This window comes from Lepidochelys olivacea (assembly GCF_965140295.1).
Source record: "Lepidochelys olivacea isolate rLepOli2 genome assembly, chromosome: 1".
In the NCBI taxonomy this organism is placed as follows: domain Eukaryota; kingdom Metazoa; phylum Chordata; order Testudines; family Cheloniidae; genus Lepidochelys; species Lepidochelys olivacea.
The window spans coordinates 343,581,147-343,604,448 of NC_140411.1; the positions used below are offsets into that span (position 1 = coordinate 343,581,147).

General features: G+C 45.2%; 1 protein-coding gene across 1 annotated transcript in view; it reads left to right on the plus strand.

The window, feature by feature from the left end:
• Positions 1–23,302, plus strand: part of SFMBT2 (Scm like with four mbt domains 2) — a 193,245-nt gene that overhangs the window by 114,425 nt on the left and 55,518 nt on the right. The window contains exons 8-10 of the mRNA XM_084636621.1: positions 9,233–9,334; positions 11,149–11,296; positions 18,355–18,437. Coding sequence (XP_084492747.1) covers positions 9,233–9,334; positions 11,149–11,296; positions 18,355–18,437 — 333 coding nt within the window. The remainder of the gene's footprint in view (positions 1–9,232; positions 9,335–11,148; positions 11,297–18,354; positions 18,438–23,302) is intronic.

Here is a 23,302-nt window from a genome sequence, read left to right on the forward strand (position 1 = left end):
TGACTCCTTCTGTCCTTAACTGAACATCACACATGAACTCAAGGAATCAATCCTGGAGCACTTACATGAGAGGAAAGTGATCAGGAACAGTCAGCATGGATTCACCAAGGGAAGGTCATGCCTGACTAATCTAATCACCTTCTATGATGAGATTACTGGTTCTGTGAATGAAGGGAAAGCAGTGGATGTATTGTTTCTTGACTTTAGCAAAGCTTTTGACACGGTCTCCCACAGTATTCTTGTCAGCAAGTTAAAGAAATACGGGCTGGATGAATGCACTATAAGGTGGGTAGAAAGTTGGCTAGATTGTCGGGCTCAACGGGTAGTGATCAATGGCTCCATGTCTAGTTGGCAGCCGGTGTCAAGTGGAGTGCCCCAGGGGTCGGTCCTGGGGCCGGTTTTGTTCAATATCTTCATAAATGATCTGGAGGATGGTGTGGATTGCACTCTCAGCAAATTTGCGGAGGATACTAAACTGGGAGGAGTGGTAGATATGCTGGAGGGCAGGGATAGGATACAGAGGGACCTAGACAAATTGGAGGATTGGGCCAAAAGAAATCTGATGAGGTTCAATAAGGATAAGTGCAGGGTCCTGCACTTAGGACGGAAGAACCCAATGCACAGCTACAGACTAGGGACCAAATGGCTAGGCAGCAGTTCTGCGGAAAAGGACCTAGGGGTGACAGTGGACGAGAAGCTGGATATGAGTCAGCAGTGTGCCCTTGTTGCCAAGAAGGCCAATGGCATTTATAAGTAGTATAAAGTACGGGATGTATAAGTAGGGGCATAGCGAGCAGATTGAGGGACGTGATCGTTCCCCTCTATTCGACATTGGTGAGGCCTCATCTGGAGTACTGTGTCCAGTTTTGGGCCCCACACTACAAGAAGGATGTGGATAAATTGGAGAGAGTCCAGCGAAGGGCAACAAAAATGATTAGGGGTGTGGAACACATGACTTATGAGGAGAGACTGAGGGAACTGGGGTTGTTTAGTCTGCAGAAGAGAAGAATGAGGGGGGATTTGATAGCTGCTTTCAACTACCTGAGAGGTGGTTCCAGAGAGGATGGTTCTAGACTATTCTCAGTGGTAGAAGAGGACAGGACAAGGAGTAATGGTCTCAAGTTGCAGTGGGGGAGGTTTAGGTTGGATATTAGGAAAAACTTTTTCACTAGGAGGGTGGTGAAACACTGGAATGCGTTACCTAGGGAGGTGGTAGAATCTCCTTCCTTAGAAGTTTTTAAGGTCAGGCTTGACAAAGCCCTGGCTGGGATGATTTAATTGGGGATTAGTCCTGCTTTGAGCAGGGGGTTGGACTAGATGACCTCCTGAGGTCCCTTCCAACCCTGATATTCTATGATTCTATGAACTGTCTGCTTAAAATAGGGTGACCAGACAGCAAGTGTGAAAAATTGGGACAAGGGATGTGGGGGGTAATAGGATCCTATATAAGAAAAAGACCCCAAAATCGGGACTGTCCCTATAAAATTGAGACATCTGGTCACCCTAGTTTAAAATTAGATTATTGGAAACACCCAGTTCCCAGGGGCACTGAGAAAAACATTGGGAGAAACATATTATTGAAAAGTAAAAACAAAAAATACAATCTGTGATCAAAAAATATGGGGATCTAATTCTGCCCCTCTCTTCAAGCAGCCTAAACCAGGGTGAGGTTTTACTGAAGGCCTAAAGAGTTAGGTCAACCTAACTTTCACTGGTGTGTGAAAAAGCCACACCCCTGAGTGATGTAATGAGGCCAAATTTACCCCTGGTGTAGACAGCGCTAGGTTGACGGAAGAATTTTTCCGTCGATCTAGGTACCGCCTCTCGTGGAGGGGGATTAACGACAACCCCTTCCATTGCTGTAGTGAGTGGCTATACTAAAGTGTAACTTTGGTCCAGCTGTCGCTGTGCCCCTGTAGCAATAAAGTGTGGACACAGGCAAAGTCTTTAGTGTTTTACACCAGTGCAACTGGCGGAAGGGAGAGAAGAATCAGGCTCATCATTCGTTTACTCATTTTTGTTCAGTGTGGAGGTCACCCTGGATCCAGTCACTTTGGAAATGTTCAATATCAAAACCCAGTTCTGAATTCCGCAATTGGCCCCTATCTTCATGCTGGACCCTGAATCAAAGTCCTGGATCTGATAGCCCAGTGCTTGGGAGTGTTTGAAATCAGAATCTGAATTTTGTATTTTGAGCTCCTCTCTAGCTTGCTGTATAAACGTCTGCATCCATTATTCCAAACGCCGGGCCAAACTGTGGTTTATCATTGTATCCAGGCAGCAGCAGAAAGGACTCTGAATGTGGTTGTGTATTCGCAAAATGGGTGCACTCCTCAAAATTTGTGAGAGCAGCTAGAGTAGCCAGCTCAAAATATGGCTTTGGGTAACATTTTAAAAATGTCTAAGTAGCTTAGGTGCTTAAGTCTCATTTCCAAATGTGATTTAGGAGCTTACATCTTTCAACAAGAATTAGACACCCAAGTGCCTAATGGCTAGATGTCCAAAGGTATTTAGGCATCTACAAAAGTGCCTAAGTGAGTTAGGCTTCTAAAACCCATTGAAAGTCACTGGCTTCCAATGGGAGTCAGGCACTTAGTATTTATAAAAGAGCTTTAGCAGGTTAAGTGCCTAATTCCCGTTGGACAGTGACTTCCAATGGGCATTAGGAGTCTAACTCACTTAGGCACTAAATCATTTAGGCTCCTGTTATAAAGGTACTTGCAGCATTCGAACTGGGTGTGGGTAATAAACCCTACTTTCAAAGTGAGTGAGTGATTGGATCCAGGATTATCTCCACAATGAACAGGTGGGGACACCCAGGAGCAAATTTCTTTATTCCTAAAGAAGGGGATGGGGCATTTGGACTCCTGGGTTCTGTTCCCAATTCAGTCAGTGACTTGGTGTGGGACTGGAGACTGGTCACTTCACCTCTCACAGCATCGAATCCTGCAGCTCTATGGGCATGTAAACCAGGGATTATACTGCACATGAACGAGGAGAGGCTTGATTAACTAATGATTGCAAAGCAATCTGAGATCCTCCACTGAGAGGCTCTGCAACAGCGTGTTTCATAGTAAGGGGCAGCCCACTGTTACGATGATTACTCAAATGTAGCTTTGGACTGCCATCTTTCCAACAACGCAAAGGATCAGGGTCTTAGCACGTTGGAAGATTTGCAAATGCATCTGCTGTGCTCGCCCTAGACGCCAGCGAGAACGCGGTTCAGTTTAATTGCTTCTTGAGATTCGCTGTGAGATTCATTACAGCTCTGGCTAGTCCTGAGGTGGTTCAGACTGTAGGTGATGGGCTTTCTTTCATTCAGCAGAGGTTCTGTAATTTGCCATTCATAACTCAGGAACTCTGTTGTAGGCCGTAATCGCTCACGTTAGAAATCATTCCCCTTTGAATGAGCTACTGCCCTGCTTGTACCATGTTAATTCTCTGGGCTCGGGCTGCTGAGGAGAAATTGCACTTGGAGGGAAGGAATTTTGCAGCATCTTAGTGGGTTGGCAGTTCCACACCCATCAACCCCCACCTCGCCGTTGCACCCCTCTTCTGTGGTAAACGCTGAGGGGACGTTTCCATTCTGAGCCCTATATACAGGCCATATAACTTGGTGGGCCAAATCCTCATCTATCTAGCTCCATTACAGTCCGTGGGGTGAGCAATTGCTCTGCCGTGGGAGTAAAGGTTCATAGTCTGGCTCATACATAAATGGGGGGAATAAAATGTCGGAAACGGCCAAAGACATCTCCGCCCCCACCCCTTCTTGGGCCAGGTTCTGATAGCCGTAGTCACCTGGAATAGACGGGAATCTGCTCCCCCGGATTGCTGGCAGCTTCCCTCACGCTTCAGCTCAAGCATGTGCTTTGGATTCTCAGCTGTTGAACCTTGTAAAATAATAATAAAGGGCCGGATTCTGCCACCCTTCATCACAGTAGTGTCCGGTGTGCTCCTGGGACAGCATAATGATGGGCCATCTCTCACTCATAGAATCATAGAATCATAGAATATCAGGGTTGGAAGGGACCCCAGAAGGTCATCTAGTCCAACCCCCTGCTCAAAGCAGGACCAATTCCCAGTTAAATCATCCCAGCCAGGGCTTTGTCAAGCCTGACCTTAAAAACCTATAAGGAAGGAGATTCCACCACCTCCCTAGGTAACGCATTCCAGTGTTTCACCACCCTCTTAGTGAAAAAGTTTTTCCTAATATCCAATCTAAACCTCCCCCACTGCAACTTGAGACCATTACTCCTCGTTCTGTCATCTGCTACCATTGAGAACAGTCTAGAGCCATCCTCTTTGGAACCTCCTTTCAGGTAGTTGAAAGCAGCTATCAAATCCCCCCTCATTCTTCTCTTCTGCAGGCTAAACAATCCCAGCTCCCTCAGCCTCTCCTCATAACTCATGTGTTCCAGTCCCCTAATCATTTTTGTTGCCCTTCGCTGGACTCTCTCCAATTTATCCACATCCTTCTTGTAGTGTGGGGCCCAAAACTGGACACAGTACTCCAGATGAGGCCTCACCAATGTCGAATAGGGCAGACTCCAAAGATGAAGCCAAACAAAGGGCGGGAGAGGAAACAGAGACATGAAGTCACTTGCCCAAGGTCACCCAGCAGAGCCAGGAATTAAAACCCAGTCTCCCGAGCTGTAGCATAGAGCCGGATCTGCTAGCCCCCACTGCTTTCCAGGAAGTGAGCCCTTTCTTCATACATCCCAAACTCCCACTGCAGAGGGCATCCGTTTTGGGGGAACAAGGAGCTCCTAATGAGGATTTAAATATAAGAAAGGTACCTAAAACACTCGGTCTTCCTTATAGAAGGAAATAAACCAGGAGAGAGAACACAATGTGGAATGACTAGGAGAGTCCCTTTTTTTTTTTTCCTGTTTTTTCTGTTTAACATGGCACATTGTGTAGCAGTGTGAATACAGGAATGAGAGAGCAGTTCATTATGCAGTGTATCAGTTTGAGACTAATACTAATTAAAAGCTTTCCTTTCACTTCAGTGAAACCTGTTCTTGGAAATTATGTCAGTTAATTGGAGTTTTGAAGAGCAGCATATGCCATAGCCTAGCCAATTCCCGGTGGCCCAAAGCAGTCAGAGCACTGGGACTGGAGGACTGTGTTTTGGATCCTTCCTTTCCCCCCACCCTGCTATTGTTGTGGTGAAAGTGTGTGGTTTAAGACATTTTTCATAAATATTGTTATTGTGTAACAAACTTCCAGGGGAGATCAGGTGAATCCAGAGTCTAACTGGCTTTAGGGGTGATGCAAATGTCATCAGAATGACATTCCACAGTGACACCCCTTTTTACTCCCAAATCCCTATGCAACTGTTGAACAAAACAAATCAGCCCCCTCCCAGCCCCCGCTTCCTCCCCAAAAACCCTCTACCGTATGTAGAGTTTTGACCCCAAAAAGAAAGAAATACCAGAGAGTCCATGAAGTCCACTAGGGACTTCACTATTGGTATTGATTTTACATGGAAGATGCTGAGACATTAAGGTGCTCAGACATTAAGGTGCTGGGCTGCAAAATAAGATCCGAAGTGCTGTTGAAACAAAACTATGCTATGTATCGTTAGACTTTTACAGAGTTGTTCTTTCTGTTGAATTAATTTTTTCTTTAAGAAAGCAACAACAAAAACTAGCTATAGAAAACTCAGCTCCAGAAATGGATGCAGATAAAAATGATTCTCAATAGGATATAGGTATTTAGGCCCCAATCAGCAAAATACTTAAACATGGATTTAACTTTAAGCATATGAGCAACCCCCTTTGAGATCAATGGGACTACTCACTTATTCAAAGTAAAGCACATGCTTAAGTGCTTTGCTGGATCTGGACTTTCAAAATATTTCGACGCTGTATATCCCAGATCTGGGGGAAGGTGTTGCAGTCCAAACCTAGTTCCCAAGTGCACATTTTGCAAATGATCCCTGTCTATATACTCTGAAGCAAATGGTTGGGGCATTCAAAACGTAGAAACGAACTTCGTGGCTGGACCCAGTGTCTGTAACAGGCCAAACCAAAATCCTCAGTCCAAATGCTTCTAAACTTTGGGGGTTTTGAAATTTAGATCTGGACTCAGGTCTGAATTTTGCAACCGCGCCCATCTCTAATTGAAACATTCAGTGGCAAAGCTGATGATTTTGGTGGTGATGACGATATGCATTTCTGAAGCATCCATCATACGCTCTAGGCACTATTTACACAGGGCCAGATTCTGCTACCCTTACTCTTGTCAAGTAGTTGCCTTACTCCATGAGCAATCCCATTGAAGCAATGGGGCTGATCCCAGAATAAAATATTGCTCACTGTAAGGCTGGTAGAAATGGGACGTCACCCTCTTTGTGGGCTAGATTGTGCTATTAGAACTGAGCAGGACTGGCCCCTTGCCAGAGGGGATGATAACTACCAAACATGAGTAAGCATCTCAAGTCACTGCCTCTCTGTGCCACAGTTTCCCCATCTGTAAAATGGAGATAAAGATACTGTCCTCCTTTGTAAAGCACTTTGAGATCTATGGGTGAAAAGCGCTAGATAAGCACTAGGCTTTATTGTTAATGGTTAAAATATACAGCCAGAGGCTAGAACTCCTGAGTTCTGTTCCTTTCCCTGCCATTAATTTACTGTGTAGCTTTAAGCAATTAATTTAGCCTTCGGCAGTTTCCTTATCTGCAAAATGGAGAAAATAATATCTACCCTGCAGTGAGACTAAATCCATTAATGTTTTTTAGAGTGCTTTGAGATCCTCTGATGAAAGGTACTATAGAAGTGCAAAGCAAGATTAAAACACTGATTCCTCCATCTCTCCTGAAGCTTGTAAAACCCTTCTTTCAATGTCACTAGAAACATAAGTTCCCCAAAATAGAAACGGTTAAATCCGTAAGTAAAGACAGTTCTAGGGGGAAAAATGACATACTACTTTGAATCAATATAAAACCACTTTAAGACAGGAATATAACCTGTAGCGGTGAATGTAGAAGGGAATGGCATTGCCAAGTACTATTAGATAGAAGTAGGTTTTCTCCATGCAATTTGGAGTCCAGCACATTTTTTTTAAAGTGAAACAATACCTCTTATCACAGGAGATGTACTGGCTAATGGACTGATGGTTCGGAAATACTATTTTACCACAGAAAGGAGATCACTCTTGAGCTAATAAAACTGAAACGTGATCCTTAATCCAATGTGGTCCTAGGGCTTCTACTTGTGATGTCCTTTGTTGAGGATATAGGTGTCTAAATCATGGGAACAAGGCTTGCCTGCTCCTTGCAAAGGATACATTAGTGTTTAGCACCGTCCCAGTTTGGGGCCTGAGGTTGAGAGTTTAAAAGCCAATTAAGGCATTTGAACACCCAAATTAATTCCCTAGGTCGCTGGACAAACCTCTCCATCAATCGTTCATGCACAGGCCAGCAAATCAGGGTGTCTGTTTGGGTCCAGATTCAGCCACCCATATTCACATAGTCTCTTTTTCCACTGAAATCTTCTCCTTGCAGAGTAAGGTACTGCTCAGCCTGAGTAAGATAATGTTATTTGATCACTTCTCAGACTTTACAAACCTTGCACCACTCCTGTGAAGTAGGGACGGACTAATATCTCCATTTTATTCATGGGGGACAGAGGTACAGAGACACTAGGTGACCCCGCCAATGATCACGTAGCAAGCCTTTGGCAGAGCAAGGAATTGAATGTGGATCTTCTGAATCCCAGCCTAAAGCTGTAACCACTGGCGCCATCCTTCCTGTTAGACTGGTAGACTCTGGCCCTTAGTGGATTTAGTGTTTGTGGAGGGCGCTGCCCTGGGGACAGAAGTCCTTTACTTATGCACAGACCAGGTATAGTGCTGGCTGGCTGGCTTCCCCGCGCTGCCCTGTAAACGTGCTACCTTGCTGCCTGCCTTTTGGGATCTGAGGACTTGTTCTGGCCTATTCTGTCTGGCTGAGGGGGGCCAGCTGGAGTGGTGACTTTTGGGAAACCTTGTTGAAATCATGTGTGGCTGTAGGGCCAGGTTGTTGCCACTCCTGTGCTGGTCTGCAAGCTGAGGGCCGGACCAAGGATCCATCCATCCCTCCAGCTCTTGTGATGCTGCATGGAGGTCAGCCACAATCCCGGGGTCTGCATCCCCTGAATGCCTTCACCAGAGCTAGGCTCGCCAAAGGGGCAGGGGCATGGCCCCTACCCTCTTCTGTACCATCCAGCAGAGCTGGATGGGCACTAATGACCACAGGCAGTTTTGCTGAGTCAGCCAGAGTGTCCCAACTGCTGTGTGATCCCTTCGTGCCCACCTTGTGTGCCTTAACATAGCCCTAAGGCAGTAATGTGTGGTCTCGTTGCCTGGCTTTTAAAATAAATGGCTGTCATCTAGTACTGTCCCTTGTCTCAACTGTAGAGAGCCTGAATAAGGTCACTGGGCCTAATTTTGAGTTACCTGTGTTTGGTCAGGGTCAGAGTGGGGGATGGGTTAAGGTCTCTTTAAAGTTGTGTTCGTGCTTCCTGTGTTCTCTTGTCACATAGGAACCTGCCTAGCCGGTTGTATAAATTTAGAGCAGCCTGCGGGCTGCTCTCCTTCACGTCTCCCCCATGGGCCTTGGGAAATGGAGAATAGCTCTAGGGCAGTGCACTCTGGCCACCCGCCTGAAACAGTCCCCTGTTACAATGCCCAGTCTTCCCCCCAGGCTGAGGGGCTAGGAACAGGGCTGGTGTAGATCCCTTACACCAGATGCGGGGACCCCTGCACAGGCGACATTCTATCCATCTCTGTCCCATTTAAGATCCTGTTATGCTGCAAGGCCAGCACAGAAGCACCTTTGTGAAAATGAGAATCTAGCTGCTCACCATCATGAGCCGCCAACATCCACTGAGAAATTTCAGGTGACGTCAGTGGAAGCTGTGGCTGTTTAAGGAATGAAAGATTTGGCCTCGAATATCCATCTAAGGGATCCAAGCATTAATATGGGATCCTTTCATTCTCTTGCCTATTCTGGTCTGCCTTAAAAGTTTGTACTTGGTTTCTTTCTTTTGTTAGGAAAACTGTCCACCCGGAGAAAGCAATCAAAGCCACAGAGCAACATATGAATTAGGCAATACAGGCAGATTCATTACTTCAGGCAAATGTACCTCTTGTAAAATAAAATGCTGGGGCACTTGGTTCTCATAAATGCTGAGTCTGTGGCCGGTATCGCTGATATGCAGGTTTGCTTGTTTCCCATATATATGCATAGGATCATGCTGATTTGAGGAGTCACTTCTTCACAGTGGGGATGAAGCTGGAGGCGGTGGACATGAGGGAACCCTCTAATATCTGTCCTGCATCAGTGACTAAGGTGAGCTCTTGCAAGTGGGACTGAAAATACCATGCTGGCCCCAAACTTATAGGTTAATAACCACCCATGGTTAATAATCCTGTTTAAATGACTGTCCAGTGGAATTTCATTAGCTGGAGGTCAGACTAATAAAAGTGCATTAAAAAAAATCCTTGCACTTCACCTTACTTTCGCCTAATGGATCATCTATGTATTTTTATTGTGTTAGTTGGCATGGGGTGATATCTCCCTTAGACCTACACGTTGGGGGGACCCTGTGTGCAGATCTCTCCCCCCACACAAGGAAGAGGGGACTGGGCTGCCCATGCAACATCATCTCACTTTGCCCTTCCCTGGCCATACAGAAGCTATTCTGCCTATCAAGGCAACCACATCAGATGAGGGGGCAGGATAGGGCGGGGACAGGGAGTATGGATGTTTTCTCCCTCCTGCCCAATAAAGCTGGTACAGCATTGGTGGTCACATACACATTCCGTAGGGAAAGGGAGTGGGAGGTTTAGGGGCTTGCACCCCTAAATCATGCTAAAACCTCTTTCCTTATCCACTCGCCTCTGACTCCGGAAAAAGGAGCACAACCTCATGCTTGCGAAGAGTCCCAGAACAACAGACACGCCCATTCGTTCTGCAGTCCCTTGTATGTCAGCAGTGAACAGGTGCTTTTCAGGCCAAATTACTGACCAGGGACTGATCTGTTAAAATGGCACCTCACACCCGCATTGCCTTTTCTGGTTAGGTTGTGTCACCATTGAGGTTCTGCAAGGCCCACGCTGGTAGCTAAGAATATTTGCACTACCCGTGCAATGCCAGAAACAGCTGGCATGCCCTCTGAGCATCTGTCTGCCCTATCTAGCTGATGGCCCTTCTAGCAGGCAACAAGGCCACCACCGCCTGGTAATTAAAGAAGAGCTAAACCTTGCCTGTCTGCACGTGAGCTGTGCAGCGTAAGCAGCTGAGAGGAGCTGGCTTGGGAACTCACTACACTTTCTTTATGAGTGTTCTACCCTCTCTCTCCTACCGATATAAAAGCCCTGCCCACAACCATGCTGGACACACCTCCTTCCTACTGCCTTAGCCAGTTCACTCCTTTTGCGTAGGCAGAGCGAGTGGCAGTGTGCAGCAGGGCCCAATCCTGCACCTTTAAGTCAGTGCCATTGATTTTGGCGGATGCAGGATCAAGCCCCAGGCATGCATGAAGGGGAAAGAGACTCCTTGCCCCTTCCAACCTCCAGTCCAGGATGAGCCAGGATTTGTTTCTAGCAAATTCAGTTGGTGAGCAGCCCCAGACTCTTAGATGGTGCAGAAACATTAGCAAGTATGTTATCATCCCTCTTAACTGGTCTGGTAAAAGTCATTGCCACAAGGCTTCAGATAACACACTTCAGGCCAGGTTCTGCCCACATGTGAGGTCCCAGGCATGTCAGCTCAAGCTGAGTGTGTCCCTTGGTAACTATGATGTGACACAACAGGTGGGACTCACCCCTGTTCCAAAGGACAGCACGAAGTCCCGAGCCCTTTGAATCCTGCTTTCACCCTCTTTTGAGTGGGAGAGAAAGTGGTGCATAGCCTTTGCTGGCTCTCTGCCTACAGATGAGTTTCACCCACACTGCAGACATGATCAATACAACTCCTAGTTCCATCCCTTGCAATGGCGTTTCAGGAGCCTATTTCGACTCTCTATGCTGATAAATGAACCCTCCTGGCTGATGCCTGCACATCAAGCTATGGAGAATTATGCTGACAACCAAATATGTTGTTTTACCCCAATGTGGTGTGCTTTACCGTAAATTAACAGTGGCCTGTTTTCTTCCCTTCAGGTTTTTAACAATCATTATTTACAAGTGACCATTGATGACCTGAGACCCGAACCCAGCAAAATCTCAATGCTCTGCCATGCTGATTCCTTAGGGATCTTACCAGTACAATGGTGCCTTAAAAACGGAGTCAATCTCACACCTCCTAAGGGTCTGTATTATGCATTTTGATGGTCGGTATTTTGATATTGTTTTACCCCTAACAAAAGACAAACTGGCTCTCTTGATGCCTTTAAAAATCGCATTCCAATTTATATTGGAAGATAGAAGTGCTAATTGTCTGGAAAAAATTACAATAAATGAAATGGGCCAAATCCACAGCTGGAGTAAATTGGAGGAGCTGATGAGCTGGTCCTATAAATGGTTTTATTTATTGACATGCATTATGTGCTGTACTGAAGTTGATTAAAAAGCCTAATGTCCTGGGACCGACACAGCTAAAACAACACAGAATATAATGAATTCTTGTAACATGGATCTTTATAATACTCAACACCTTCACGGTGCTGTATGAAAATTGAAGGCCATATTATGCTCCCCTCATTACTGTATCCAGAGAGGAAGGATAGTCCAGTGGTTAGGGTGAATTGGGGGTTCAAATCTTGCCCCTCTCACATATTTCCTGTTTGGACTTGGGCAGGTCATTTAGCATCTCTGTGCGTTAATTCCCCATCTGTAAAATGGGGCTAATAGCATTGCCCTGCCAAACACGGGTGTAGTGAAGATACATTTAACATTGTGAGGTGCTCAGATAATATGGCAAGTAGCTAAGGGAGATTGATAATGAGTGGTCCATGGATATAAAAGGGGCCATTCTGCAGGTCCGGGGGGTGGGGGTACTGCGGCACAAAGAAGTTATCTGCCCAAGAACACACAATACATTGGTGGGAGAATGAGGATTGGAAGACAAAAGAAACGCAACAAAATCTGAGAATTTTCAATTGGAGCTTTTTCATTTTGCTTCAACTCTGATAAATGGTTCCAGTTTTAGAAAACCTTGGAAAGGGGGTAATTTTTGAAACTCCAAAGTCCATCTACTTCAGTACAAGATCAGCCATAATGCTGCAATTTTTTTTTTTTTTTTTTTGCTAAAATTGATATTCTGGTGGCCGCAAAAAACCACTTGAGACAAAATTGTAATTTTTTTTCACCATAACATCTGGTGGGTGTGAGGTTTATTTAAATTTGAAATAAAAGGCTGCTGCATGCTAGCCTGTAAGCTGCTGTTCCATTGTCACACTAACAGGGTTAGGGGGTTAAAACTCTGCTTCTAGTGGGTTTACCCATACAAGGTACTGGGCACAGATCCAACAAAAACCCTTCAGCATATGCTTAATCTGAAGCCCACGCCGAAGTCAGTGGCAGCTGTATACTCACATCTGCAGACAGAATGTATCCTCTTCTGTTCTGCTAGGTCTAGGGGGAACGAGTGTGGCCTCTTGGCACTGATTTCAATACTGCTTGACACCAAGGTGCGTGCTTAAGTGTTCGCAAATGTTTGTTAGGAAAACTATTTCCTCAAAGAATGGTTGAGTTAATTCCCTTTCATATAGGGCCTGAGCCAAAACCATTGTCTCCAGTTTTCCATTTGTATTACAGGACCCTAGCATCATAAGCACTGAACAGACACGTTGCCAAGCCTTCCCCCAAGGAGCCTATGGTCTAATTAGATAAGGCAAACTGAGGCACAGAACAGTGAAGTAACTTGCCCAAGGACTCATATTAGGTCACTGGCAGTGCCAGAACCCAGGTCCCCTGATTCCACTGCACCACAGTTATCAGCTTCACTGCTCATAAATCTTGGCATTTGCCCATAGCCACCCCATTCTTGACCAAGTAACCTATCTATTCAGAATCCATCTCATACAGGCCTGTTAATTAACTAAGACAATAGACGATACGTTTCTCTCTATAGTGGCCATTGCTTCATAAGTTCCATACCACGTGCTTTCAATTCAAGGTGATACAAAGGCCTTGTGATACAGAATTTTATGATTCAGGTTGCCTTGACTTCTGCATTTGATGCCAGATTTTTTTGGCATGCCAGCAGCATAGCTGCACTTCTGGTGACTACTGCACTTGTTTCTGTACCTGGGCCAGGAATGTTTAAAGAGAAAATAGATGTATAGTACCACCTCCAGTGATCTGGGTTCCTGAAGGTTCTTGAGGAATCATTACAAATCCTCTTGATCAAAGCCCAGTAATAGACATGCATGGAAACCATGTTAAATTAGCAAACCGAAAATCTCCCGTCTGCTAGGTGCGGCTGTTGAATCAAGAATCCTGAAGGGGATGCGTAAGAAATGACATGAGGAAGATGGGAGATATCCATACAGAGTACATTAACATATTACTTCTGGTGTGTTTAATGGCTCTGTGCCCAAAATACATCTTAACACTCTGGGTGTTGAAAGCCTTTTCATCTGACAAATGCTGTGTCTGTCACTCTAATGCAATCGGAGGTCTGAGCTATTCTAAATCCCTGGTTTAAAAAGTATATGGGAAATAAAAATGTAACCAAACTGGCAAAGAGTACTGGGGGAACTTACGTGAGTCCATGTCTCTCTAGCCCTTTCTGAACAGGACAGGATCAGCCTTGAACATTTGAGAAACAAACAGGACAAATATAAAGGGGTGGAGAGCTACAGAAATTAGTTGTTTCCAAAACACAACAATGGTGTGAACAGGCACCTGATGAAATATATCGAAGGCGAAGTTTTAGTCACAGGTATTTTTAGTAAAAGTCATGGACAGGTCACGGGCAGTAAACAAAAATTCACAGCCTGTGACCTGTCCGTGACTTGTACTATACCCCTGACTAAATCTTGGGAGTGCCGCGGTGCTTGGGGGGGGCCTATGGGTGCTGGGGGGGGCAGCCCAGGGGGGGCCCATGGGTTCTTGGGGGGAGGCCCTGGGGGGGCCTGAGTGCTGGGGGGGAGGCGGCCCCGGGTTCACAGGGTGGGTGCACAGAGGGGGCACCGCAAGTGCTGGGGGTGGTGGTCTGAGGGGTGCTGAGGATGCTTGGGTGGGAGCAGCCAGGGACCCCCGCTGGTGCTGGGGTAATGGAATTGGCAGGGCTGGCAGGCTCCCTACCTGGCTTCTCGGAAGCAGCAACGTGTCCCTCCCTAAGCTCCTAGCTCCACGTGCTGCCAGCTCCGCAGCAACCATTGGCCGGGAACCGTGGCCAATGGGAGCTGCAGGGGCGGTGCCTGCGGGTGGAGGCAGCACGCGGAGCTAGGAGCTGAGGGAGGGACATGTTGCTGCTTCCGGGGGAGCCCCCCCCAAGGTAAGCGCCACCCAGAACCTTCAACCCCTCCTGTACCCCAGGCCTGAGCCCCCCACCCACACCCAAACTCTTCCTGCTGCTGCGGGGGTGGGGGGTGGCCTGAGACTGGGCCCAGGGGCTGCCTGAGCCAGCTGCACTGGCTGCTGCAGAAGTCACAGAGGTCATGGAAAGTCACAGAACCCGTGACTTCCGTGACAAACTCTCAGCCTTAAATATACCACATCAATAAAGAGGAGGGAATAATATCATTCCTCACTAGATTCCTACCTGCCATGTAAAGTGCAAGTATCCATTTTAGCAGAGAGCCTGAGCTGCTTTCATATGATTCTGTGTCAAGAAGTTTCTGGCCAGGAGCTTTTCCATGTAGAAAAGACACTGAAGAGACTTGCTAGCAAAATGCCCATCTGTAGGAAAAGTCCACAAATTGATATACAGGAGGAGATGAGAAAGCAAAGCCACTGCTGAGAATTTCTTCTTTGTACAAGGAGTCTTTGTTCTTGTATATTTAGGCTCTATTCTCTGGATAACTTTCAGTGACGATAAGGTTCCATGATTATAATGTTATCTTACTTTCATTGCTTAGAACCAGCATTTTAAAGGAGACAATAATAGTTTGTTCCACCAGGCATAGTGTGGCCTGTCTGATTATTCAGGATCACCGCGCTTTTTATATGTAGAATATCCATCCCTCTTTTACATGCACACCACCGCATCTTTTGTAAAGCAGAGGTTGACCGAGAAAATGTACAGTCGATGAGTCATGTGCTGGAGTTGTAAATATATGTTGCTAGAAATAGAGCAGTATTTTTATATATCGTGCCAAAAATGAATAGCCAGTTCCTACCTCTGTATAAACATTGAACAGGCAGTTTATATTTATTAGGACTGGATTTATAGACCACTTCCCTTTAGAGTAACAGCCATTGTTTCTTTTTATGAGCTATTAAGAGAGGGGGAAACATTTCAGTAGAGCTACTATTTGTAAGGTTTACTAAAGGAACGCTCAGTACATTTGTATTATATTCACTTCTGAGTAAGCCACTAGTCTCTTCCAGTGTTGTGCAGACAAGATAATAGCACATTCTTTGTCCCCCAGTTTTGTGGGCAGCATGTCAAACGCATTAGCAAAGTGAGTCAATGTACATTGAGCCACAAGAGGATAACGGTTTACTAATGCAACCTGCTAATGGAGCTACTCATTTAGCTCACGCAAGTGAGGTCTGCAACGTGGATCAGAAGATGCTAGGTCCAAACATGTTTTGCAGGCAGAATTAGTGAGTGCCAGCTCTTGGAGTCATCACCCTTCTGCCTCTGAATCTTAATATTCGTGAGTTGCGGCATACTCATTTGTAGCTCTTCTCTTAATCCTGTCACTGTTGAAGTCAGTAGTAAAATTTCCACTGATTTCAACGGTGCAGGATCAGGCCGTAAAATGATTGTGGAATGACAATTGGATAGCCTACCGTTGAATCCACTGCCACATGCCTTTCCCATCTTCACTGCAAAGCTTTCATGTAGCTCACAACAAAAGATCCAAAAACTGTCTGCTGGGTTTTAATTGGAGATGGGGGAACCTTTAGAATGTATCCAGCTTTTTATTTCTTCTGACAGCAATGTAGTCGGACAGCTTTGAGTTCAATCCTTGAGGGGGCCATTTAGGGATCTGGGGCAAAAATTGGGGATTGGTCCTGCTTTGAGCAGGAGGTTGGACTAGATGACCTCCTGAGGTCCCTTACAACCCTGATATTCTAACTGTCTTCACATATCGTTTATTACTGTTCCTCAGCCTTGGTAGAATTGTTGCTTCAGGGCTAAAGTTCAACAGTTGTGGCACATTTTAGCAGAGCCTTAGTAGCAATGCTAGAGAGTGGTAGGTCTGTAGGATGCACTCATTAAGACAAAAAGTTACGTATGCCCTTTGTTTTGTTTTCCATTCCATTGTGTCACGCAGAAGACTTACTTGGCTAGAAAGATTTTTTTTTTTTCCTTGGAGCTGGTTGAGATTTTTCAGCCGAAAATGTGTTTTGATGAAAAACAGCCTTTCGTCCTCAATGACGTGTTTGCAGAAAATGTTTTGTTTCACTGTATTTTTTCATTTTCCATGAAAAACCAAGAAAGCATGAAAAACTGGGGAAAAGGGGATTGAAAGGGGCGGGGGGGGGGGATAAAAATATTTTTGTCTCTGAAATCTGAGCATTTTTTGGCATCAGTGTTGTGTTAAAAAGCCAAAACTGTTTCACATAAAATTTCAGAGAAAATTAAAATTTTCCATGAAAAACACTATCCATTTTTTTGACTAAACTCTGATTGTTTCCTCATGAATTTCCATTTCTTGCTTTTTGGCCAGTTATTGGTATTACATAATTGTTATATAATTATTAATATGACTTTAACATTTTGATTTTTGTAGCGCATAGAGGCCAACCCTGTTGTGATTGTCTGTGCTGTACTATTTTATTTGTTGTGTACACCGTCATTAGAAGGGACCTCTTCTGGATCATCTCATCTCATCTAAATTCTGGCCTCTCGAGAGGATTCTTAGCGATACGTGTTCAAAACCTTGCCCTTCCTTTTTTACAGACGTAATTTGCACCCGCAATTTTTGCACCTGCAGTTCATTTGCAGGAGGAAAAAAAATACAGAAAAAACTTTCATTGGTACAAAGAAAAGGAGTACTTGTGGCACCTTAGAGACTAACCAATTTATTTGAGCATAAGCTTTTGTGAGCTACAGCTCACTTCATCGGATGCATACTGTGAGCTTACAGTCTAAAGAGCCAAGTTGTGCAAGACATCCATGCAAGAGAGATACATGAAGCTCCATACAGTCTCAGGGCTGGAGCTATTTCAGACAAGGCCCTCTAAATGAAGGTGACCTCCATTCTGAATAGGCCCTTTAGAGAGGAAGGATGGGTCTGGAAGTTGGGGCACTACCTAGGCCTTGAGAGCCCTGGGTTCATTTCTCTGCTCCACTTATACTTCCTGAATGCCCTTGGGCAAGTCACATAACTTCTGTGTGCCTCCGTTTCCCATCTGTACAACAGGGCTAACACGTCACAGGGGCGTTGTGAGGATCAGTACATTAACGAGTGTGCGGTGTTCAGATATTATGGCGATGGAGGCCATATAAATACCTAAGATATTTAGAACTGGAATAGAGTAGAATTAAAGATCCCATGGTGCTTTTCATTAAGATCAGAGGGTTTGCCCTGCTGTTCGTGGCAAGAATTTCCTCTCCCACAGTAGACTGCCGTGTGCCACTGAGCAGCTGCCCTACACCCTAGAGGAAGCTGTGTTCCAGCAACACCAGGTGTGTATAGAGAGTTGTAACTAAACACATTGTAAATTCATTGATCCAGGTGCCATCTTTTTGTTATATGTGAGTACACAGCACTTAGCGCAGTGGGGCCACAATCCCTGATGAGGGCCTCTGAGTACTCCCACTACAAAGAATAATAATAAGTAATTTTGGACGACACATAGAATATAGCAAATAAAACTAGCATTAAACAGAGCAGCGTGACAACATTTACTCTCCTTTGAGTGCTGGACCCATGCCATACATACAATATTTCAGTCCCTAAGTATTTACAGGGAAGCAGGAAGGATGATTTTGTGGGTTAAGTGTATGTCTCAGAGCTAGGAGGTCTGGTCTTTGTTCCTAGCACTGCCATTCACTCACTGTGTAATCTTAAACAGGGTAGGCCTCAGTTTCCCCATATTTAAATTGGGATGATAATCATTACCTGCCTCCCAACAGCATGTGGCGGTTAACTCATTAGTGTCTGTAAAGTGCATCGAGAGCCTTAGATGGGAGGAGGCGGTATGTAAGTGCAAATTATTGCTGCATTGAAATATTTTTTTCTTTCTCTCCTCCGTATGGAATAATGACTTACCATATTTCCCTGTTTTCTTCTCCTACAGGTTACTCTGGCCAGGACTTTGACTGGGCAGATTATCAGAAGCAATGTGGAGCAGAGGCAGCTCCTCACTTTTGCTTTAGAAACGTAAGATCTATTCTCCCTTTGTGATGGTGTTGATCGAAGCTTGAACAAACCCACTTATTGCTCTGAACTAAGGGCCTGATCCTGGGAGAAAGTGTGTTCTTGTAGTTAAACCATTGGGCTGGGAGACGGGAGCTCTGCCACAGGCTTCCTGTGTGAGCCTAAGCAACTCACTTAATCTCTCCGTGCCTCAGTTTCCCCATCTGTAAAATGGGAGTAATAATACTTTCTTTGTCTTGCTTATTTAGATTGCATGCTCTTCAGGTCTCTTACTATGTTTGTACAGCACCCAGCACGATGGGCCCTGATCTTTGTTGAGAACTGTAGGTGCTACCATGATTTAAAAAATTAATAATACTGTACAAGTCCATTGAGGTCTATGGAAAGACTCCCATTGACTTTGAGGGGCTGATTTGCTCATTGGAGTGTTTCTCTTGTTTCTGGGTTTTGTTTTTAACAGAAAGAATGAGGAGTACTTGTGGCACCTTAGAGACTAACACATTTATTTGAGCATAAGCTTTCGTGGGCTAAAGCCCACTTCATCGGATGCATGCGGTGGAAAATACAGTAGGAAGATATAGTATATATATACAGAGAACATGAAAAAATGGGTGTTGCCTACCAACTCTAACAAGACTAATTAATTAAGATGGGCTATTATCAGCAGGAGAAAAAAAACTTTTGTAGTGATAATCAGGATGGCCCATTTCAAACAGTTGACTAGAAGGTGTAAGTAACAGTAGGCGGAAAATTAGCATGAGGAAATAGTTTTTAGTTTATGTAATGACTCATTCACTCCCAGTCTTTATTCAAGCCTAATTTAATGCTGTCCAGTTTGCAAATTAATTCCAGGTCTGCAGTTTCTCGTTGGAATCTGTTTTTGAAGTTTTTTTGTTGAATAATTGCGACTTTTAGGTCTGTAATTGAGTGTCCAGGGAGGTTGAAGTGTTCTCCGACTGGTTTTTGAATGTTATAATTCTTGACATCTGATTTGTGTCCATTTATTCTTTTGCGTAGAGACTGTCCAGTTTGGCCAATGTACATGGCAGAGGGGCATTGCTGGCACATGATGGCATATATCTCATTGGTAGATGTGCAGGTGAACAAGCCTCTGATAGTGTGGCTGATGTGAATAGGTCCTATAATGGTGTCCCTTGAATAGATACGTGGACAGAGTTGGCAACGGGCTTTGTTGCAAGGATAGGTTCCTGGGTTAGTGTTTTTGTTGTGTGGTGCATGGTTGCTGGTGAGTATTTGCTTCAGGTTTGGGGGCTGTCTGTAAGTGAGGACTGGCCTGTCTCCCAAGACCTGTGAGAGTGAGGGATTGTTCTTCAGGATAGGTTGTAGATCCTTGATGATGCTAAGTGAAGTCATCGAGGTATAGGTAAGTAGGACATTCATTGAGCCAGGCGGAAGCTCCATCATTTGGGAGTGTTTGAGTTTCCCTAATACAGCAGGAGTTGTGTGCGAGTGTGCTGTACATCATGACACTGCAGGCTCATAAAAGCTTTGGAAACCGTGCCTAGCTGGGCTGTTCTTAGGAATGGAGCTGTGCGTCTATGAATCTTAATGTATAGGAGTCCACCGCTCATTAAGCAAAGCATTAACCTTCTGTCTTTTCAGCGTTCGGCGCGCTTCTTGCCTGGTGTCCGTGTGAGAGAATGATTGCCTTCTTGATCGGAGCATGGCACCCATTAGCAATTCGGGCCCCAAATTCCTTTGAAACGGTACAAAGTAATACAGTGTTTGAACCAGGTGGGCAGCTGATTCCTTGTGGTCACTTTATGAGCAGTCATTCATCGGCCTGAAATGCTTGATGTCGGTGCAGTTTTGCCAGGCTCACTCCTCATTTTCTAGCCATAGAGTCAATTGCTGCCTGCTCTCATGCTCGGGCTGAGTCAGTGGGCTTTGGGCCTGGGATCTGAGAGGAAATGAAGGGGTAGAATCTTCTTTGGGCAGCAGCTTCACTAAAGCGCAGGGACTCTTAATAGCATTCGAAACCCTTGCATCTATGTGTGGTGCTTAGGGCTGTCGATTTGTGTGGCAGAAGACGCACAAGCTATTCCCCCACCTGTCATTCCCCTGCTATGCTACTCTGGGAGAGAATCGCTGTAGATCAAAGGGCACGATGGGCCTGGATTTCCCTGGGCAGCCTCTCTTGCAGTCCCCCCCACCATGGAACTGCTGTGATGTGCAGAACTGGGTCACAGCACAAGCGTTTTAATGAGGAGCATACATTGCGGTCAGTGTCCCTTTGGCCACACCTACTTTCTTGTGTTCTCTGTCTTGCTTTGTCCCCGCTACCGGCATGATGTATCACAGCGAGCCTAGGAGCAGCATGGTGTGGCTGCTGTCTCACGTACATTGCGCGCTTTTCCCGAGTTTGCAGTGCACCTTCCATCTTGTTAAACTGGGGTTGCACAGCAGCATTGTGCTGCCGATGGAGTGATCAGGGTCGGGAACCTTACATCACCCTTTCTACAGCGTGGCTTTTCTTATATGTCTGCGGCGTGACTGTATTTAAAGGTCATCTGATGTGTATATTAGAATCGTTATAGGTGGTCCTTCTTTCTTTCTTATTATGGTAGAGCTCAGAGGCCCCAAAGCCAGATCCAATCCCTATTAAAGGCACTGGAAAGACACCCATTGACATCAGTGGGCTTTGGATCAGGTCTCACCTCAGGTTGGGAGTCCCCATATTGTCCTGCATTGTACTATCCTGTATGAAAGGAATGCCCTGCCTGGCAGAATTTATAATCTAAAACACAGGAACTGATGGAGAGTGGGAGTCAGGGATATGATAACATGCAAATAAATGATCCTGGTGGTGATTGTCACATTTCCTTTCCATTTCTTTCTTTCTTTCCTTCTTTTTATCTGCCTTCGTTTTTTTTTTTCTTTTCATTAGGCACTAGAGCTGTGCTCACAATGCCAGCCACCCCGAGATTGGCCTCCAAAGATTAAATCAGTTCTAATAACTTTTTTTTTAACATTCATTGTACAAACGCGTGTCTGTTATTATTTGACTCCTGATAAAACAGTTCTCTACAGAGAGCTGCTGTCTCTCCATTGTCATCTGCCTGACATCCCTACCATAGAATCATAGACTGTCAGAGTTGGAAGGGACCTCAGGAGGTCATCTAGTCCAACCCCCCCTGCTCAAAGCAGGACCAATCTCCCATTTTTGTCCCAGATCCCTAAATGGCCCACTCAAGGATTGAACTCACAACCCTGGGTTTAGCAGGCCAATGCTCAAACCACTGAGCTATCCCTTCTGCCTGCAGTTGGTCCATTTGTTACCAAGCTAAGTGCGGCTCTTTGATGGGATGTTTATTACAAACGGGTTTTTTTTAGTCATGTCTTCCACCTAGCACAAGGAGACCTGGCAGCGAAGTGGATACATTGTAACCATTTCCCTTGGGGCTATTTAGCAAGCAGAGGCAGTTATGAAATGGATTGATGTGGCCAAATGCTTAGGAAAATAAACTCCCAGCTAACTGGTTTGCCATTGATTCTTTATAAATTAGCCTCCGGCGCTGCATCACAACAAAAGGAACCTGAGTGATGATAGATGGTGTTTCTTTGTTAGCCGGCATAAAAAGCATTTCAACAAACTCACTCTGATGTCTTGTAAACTTGGCCCATTCGCTGCTTTTAGAAGCGGGAAGCCTGTCTGGGTGCTGGTGTGGTTTTGAATATTCCAGATGATAAGGAAAGCATGGAAATAGCTCCTGTGTGCAACAAATTTTTTCATTTTTGCAAAAAATCTTAATGAAATAAAGGCCTCATCCTGCAGCCTTTAGTCACGTGAGTAGTTCCAGGGACGTTAATGACAACACTCATGTCTTGATGAGGAAAAGAGGTTGAGTTTAGGTTGGACTCAACTAGCATGTATTGGTTAAGCTTGACCGAAAGGTGTCTACTTATCCTAGTCAAGATGAAAGCCATTGTCCCATGGCTCATGTGGAAGGGATGCAGGATGGAACCCAATATTATCTTGGATTAATCACAGTTATTAATAATCATGTTTATTATGGTGATGTATAGGGACCAACCCAGATCGAGGTCCCATTGTACTAGGTGCTGTACAAACACGGAGTAGCAGGTAGTCCCTGCCCCAAAGAGTTTACAGTCTACATAGACAAGACAGACACATCGTAGAGGAGAGGAGTATAATACATAAGTAGAGTGAACAGTGTGATGGAGGAAAACGTCAGGTCAATTCCATAATTAGTTTGGAGGGGGGGTTAGTTAGGAAGGGGGTCAGCAAAATGGGAAAAAAGGTGAAGGGAAAGGGAGCAATGGGGATGGGGCAGGGGGGAATGTACCTGCGTGAGCAGAAGACTCTTGGGATGGGCATTTGGAAAAGGCTGATGCGTGTGGGTTTGGGAATCTGAGGAGGTTTTATAGGGTCCCGGGGCTTCTGTGGGAACTGAAAGTGGGAATCCTTCTTTGTTCTGTTAGGTGTGTGGCTGTTTTGTTGTTAGGGTTGTGCGGGGGATGGGTGAATGGTCTGCTTCTGTTGTGTGCATTGTTGCAAATTGTGATTTTAATTTTCTGCCCACATGCCTGTCTATCTAGCTAAGGTCTTATATGGATCCCTGTTGCTATGGTATATGAGTGCCTCACAAAATCATGAACGACCAGATCCTCAGCTGTTGTAAATCTCCGCTGAAGCAAACACAGCTGTAGCCATTGATGTGAAGAGAGCTGAATTCATTCACACCAGCTGAGGATCTGGCCCAAAGGGCACACTTAGAAATAGGTGTGTGAACTCTTTGATTCAGTGTCTTTTATGTGTTGAAATCAAAATTACACACACAACCCTATGTTATAAAAATAAGTCAGGTTTCAATGTTAAGCACCCA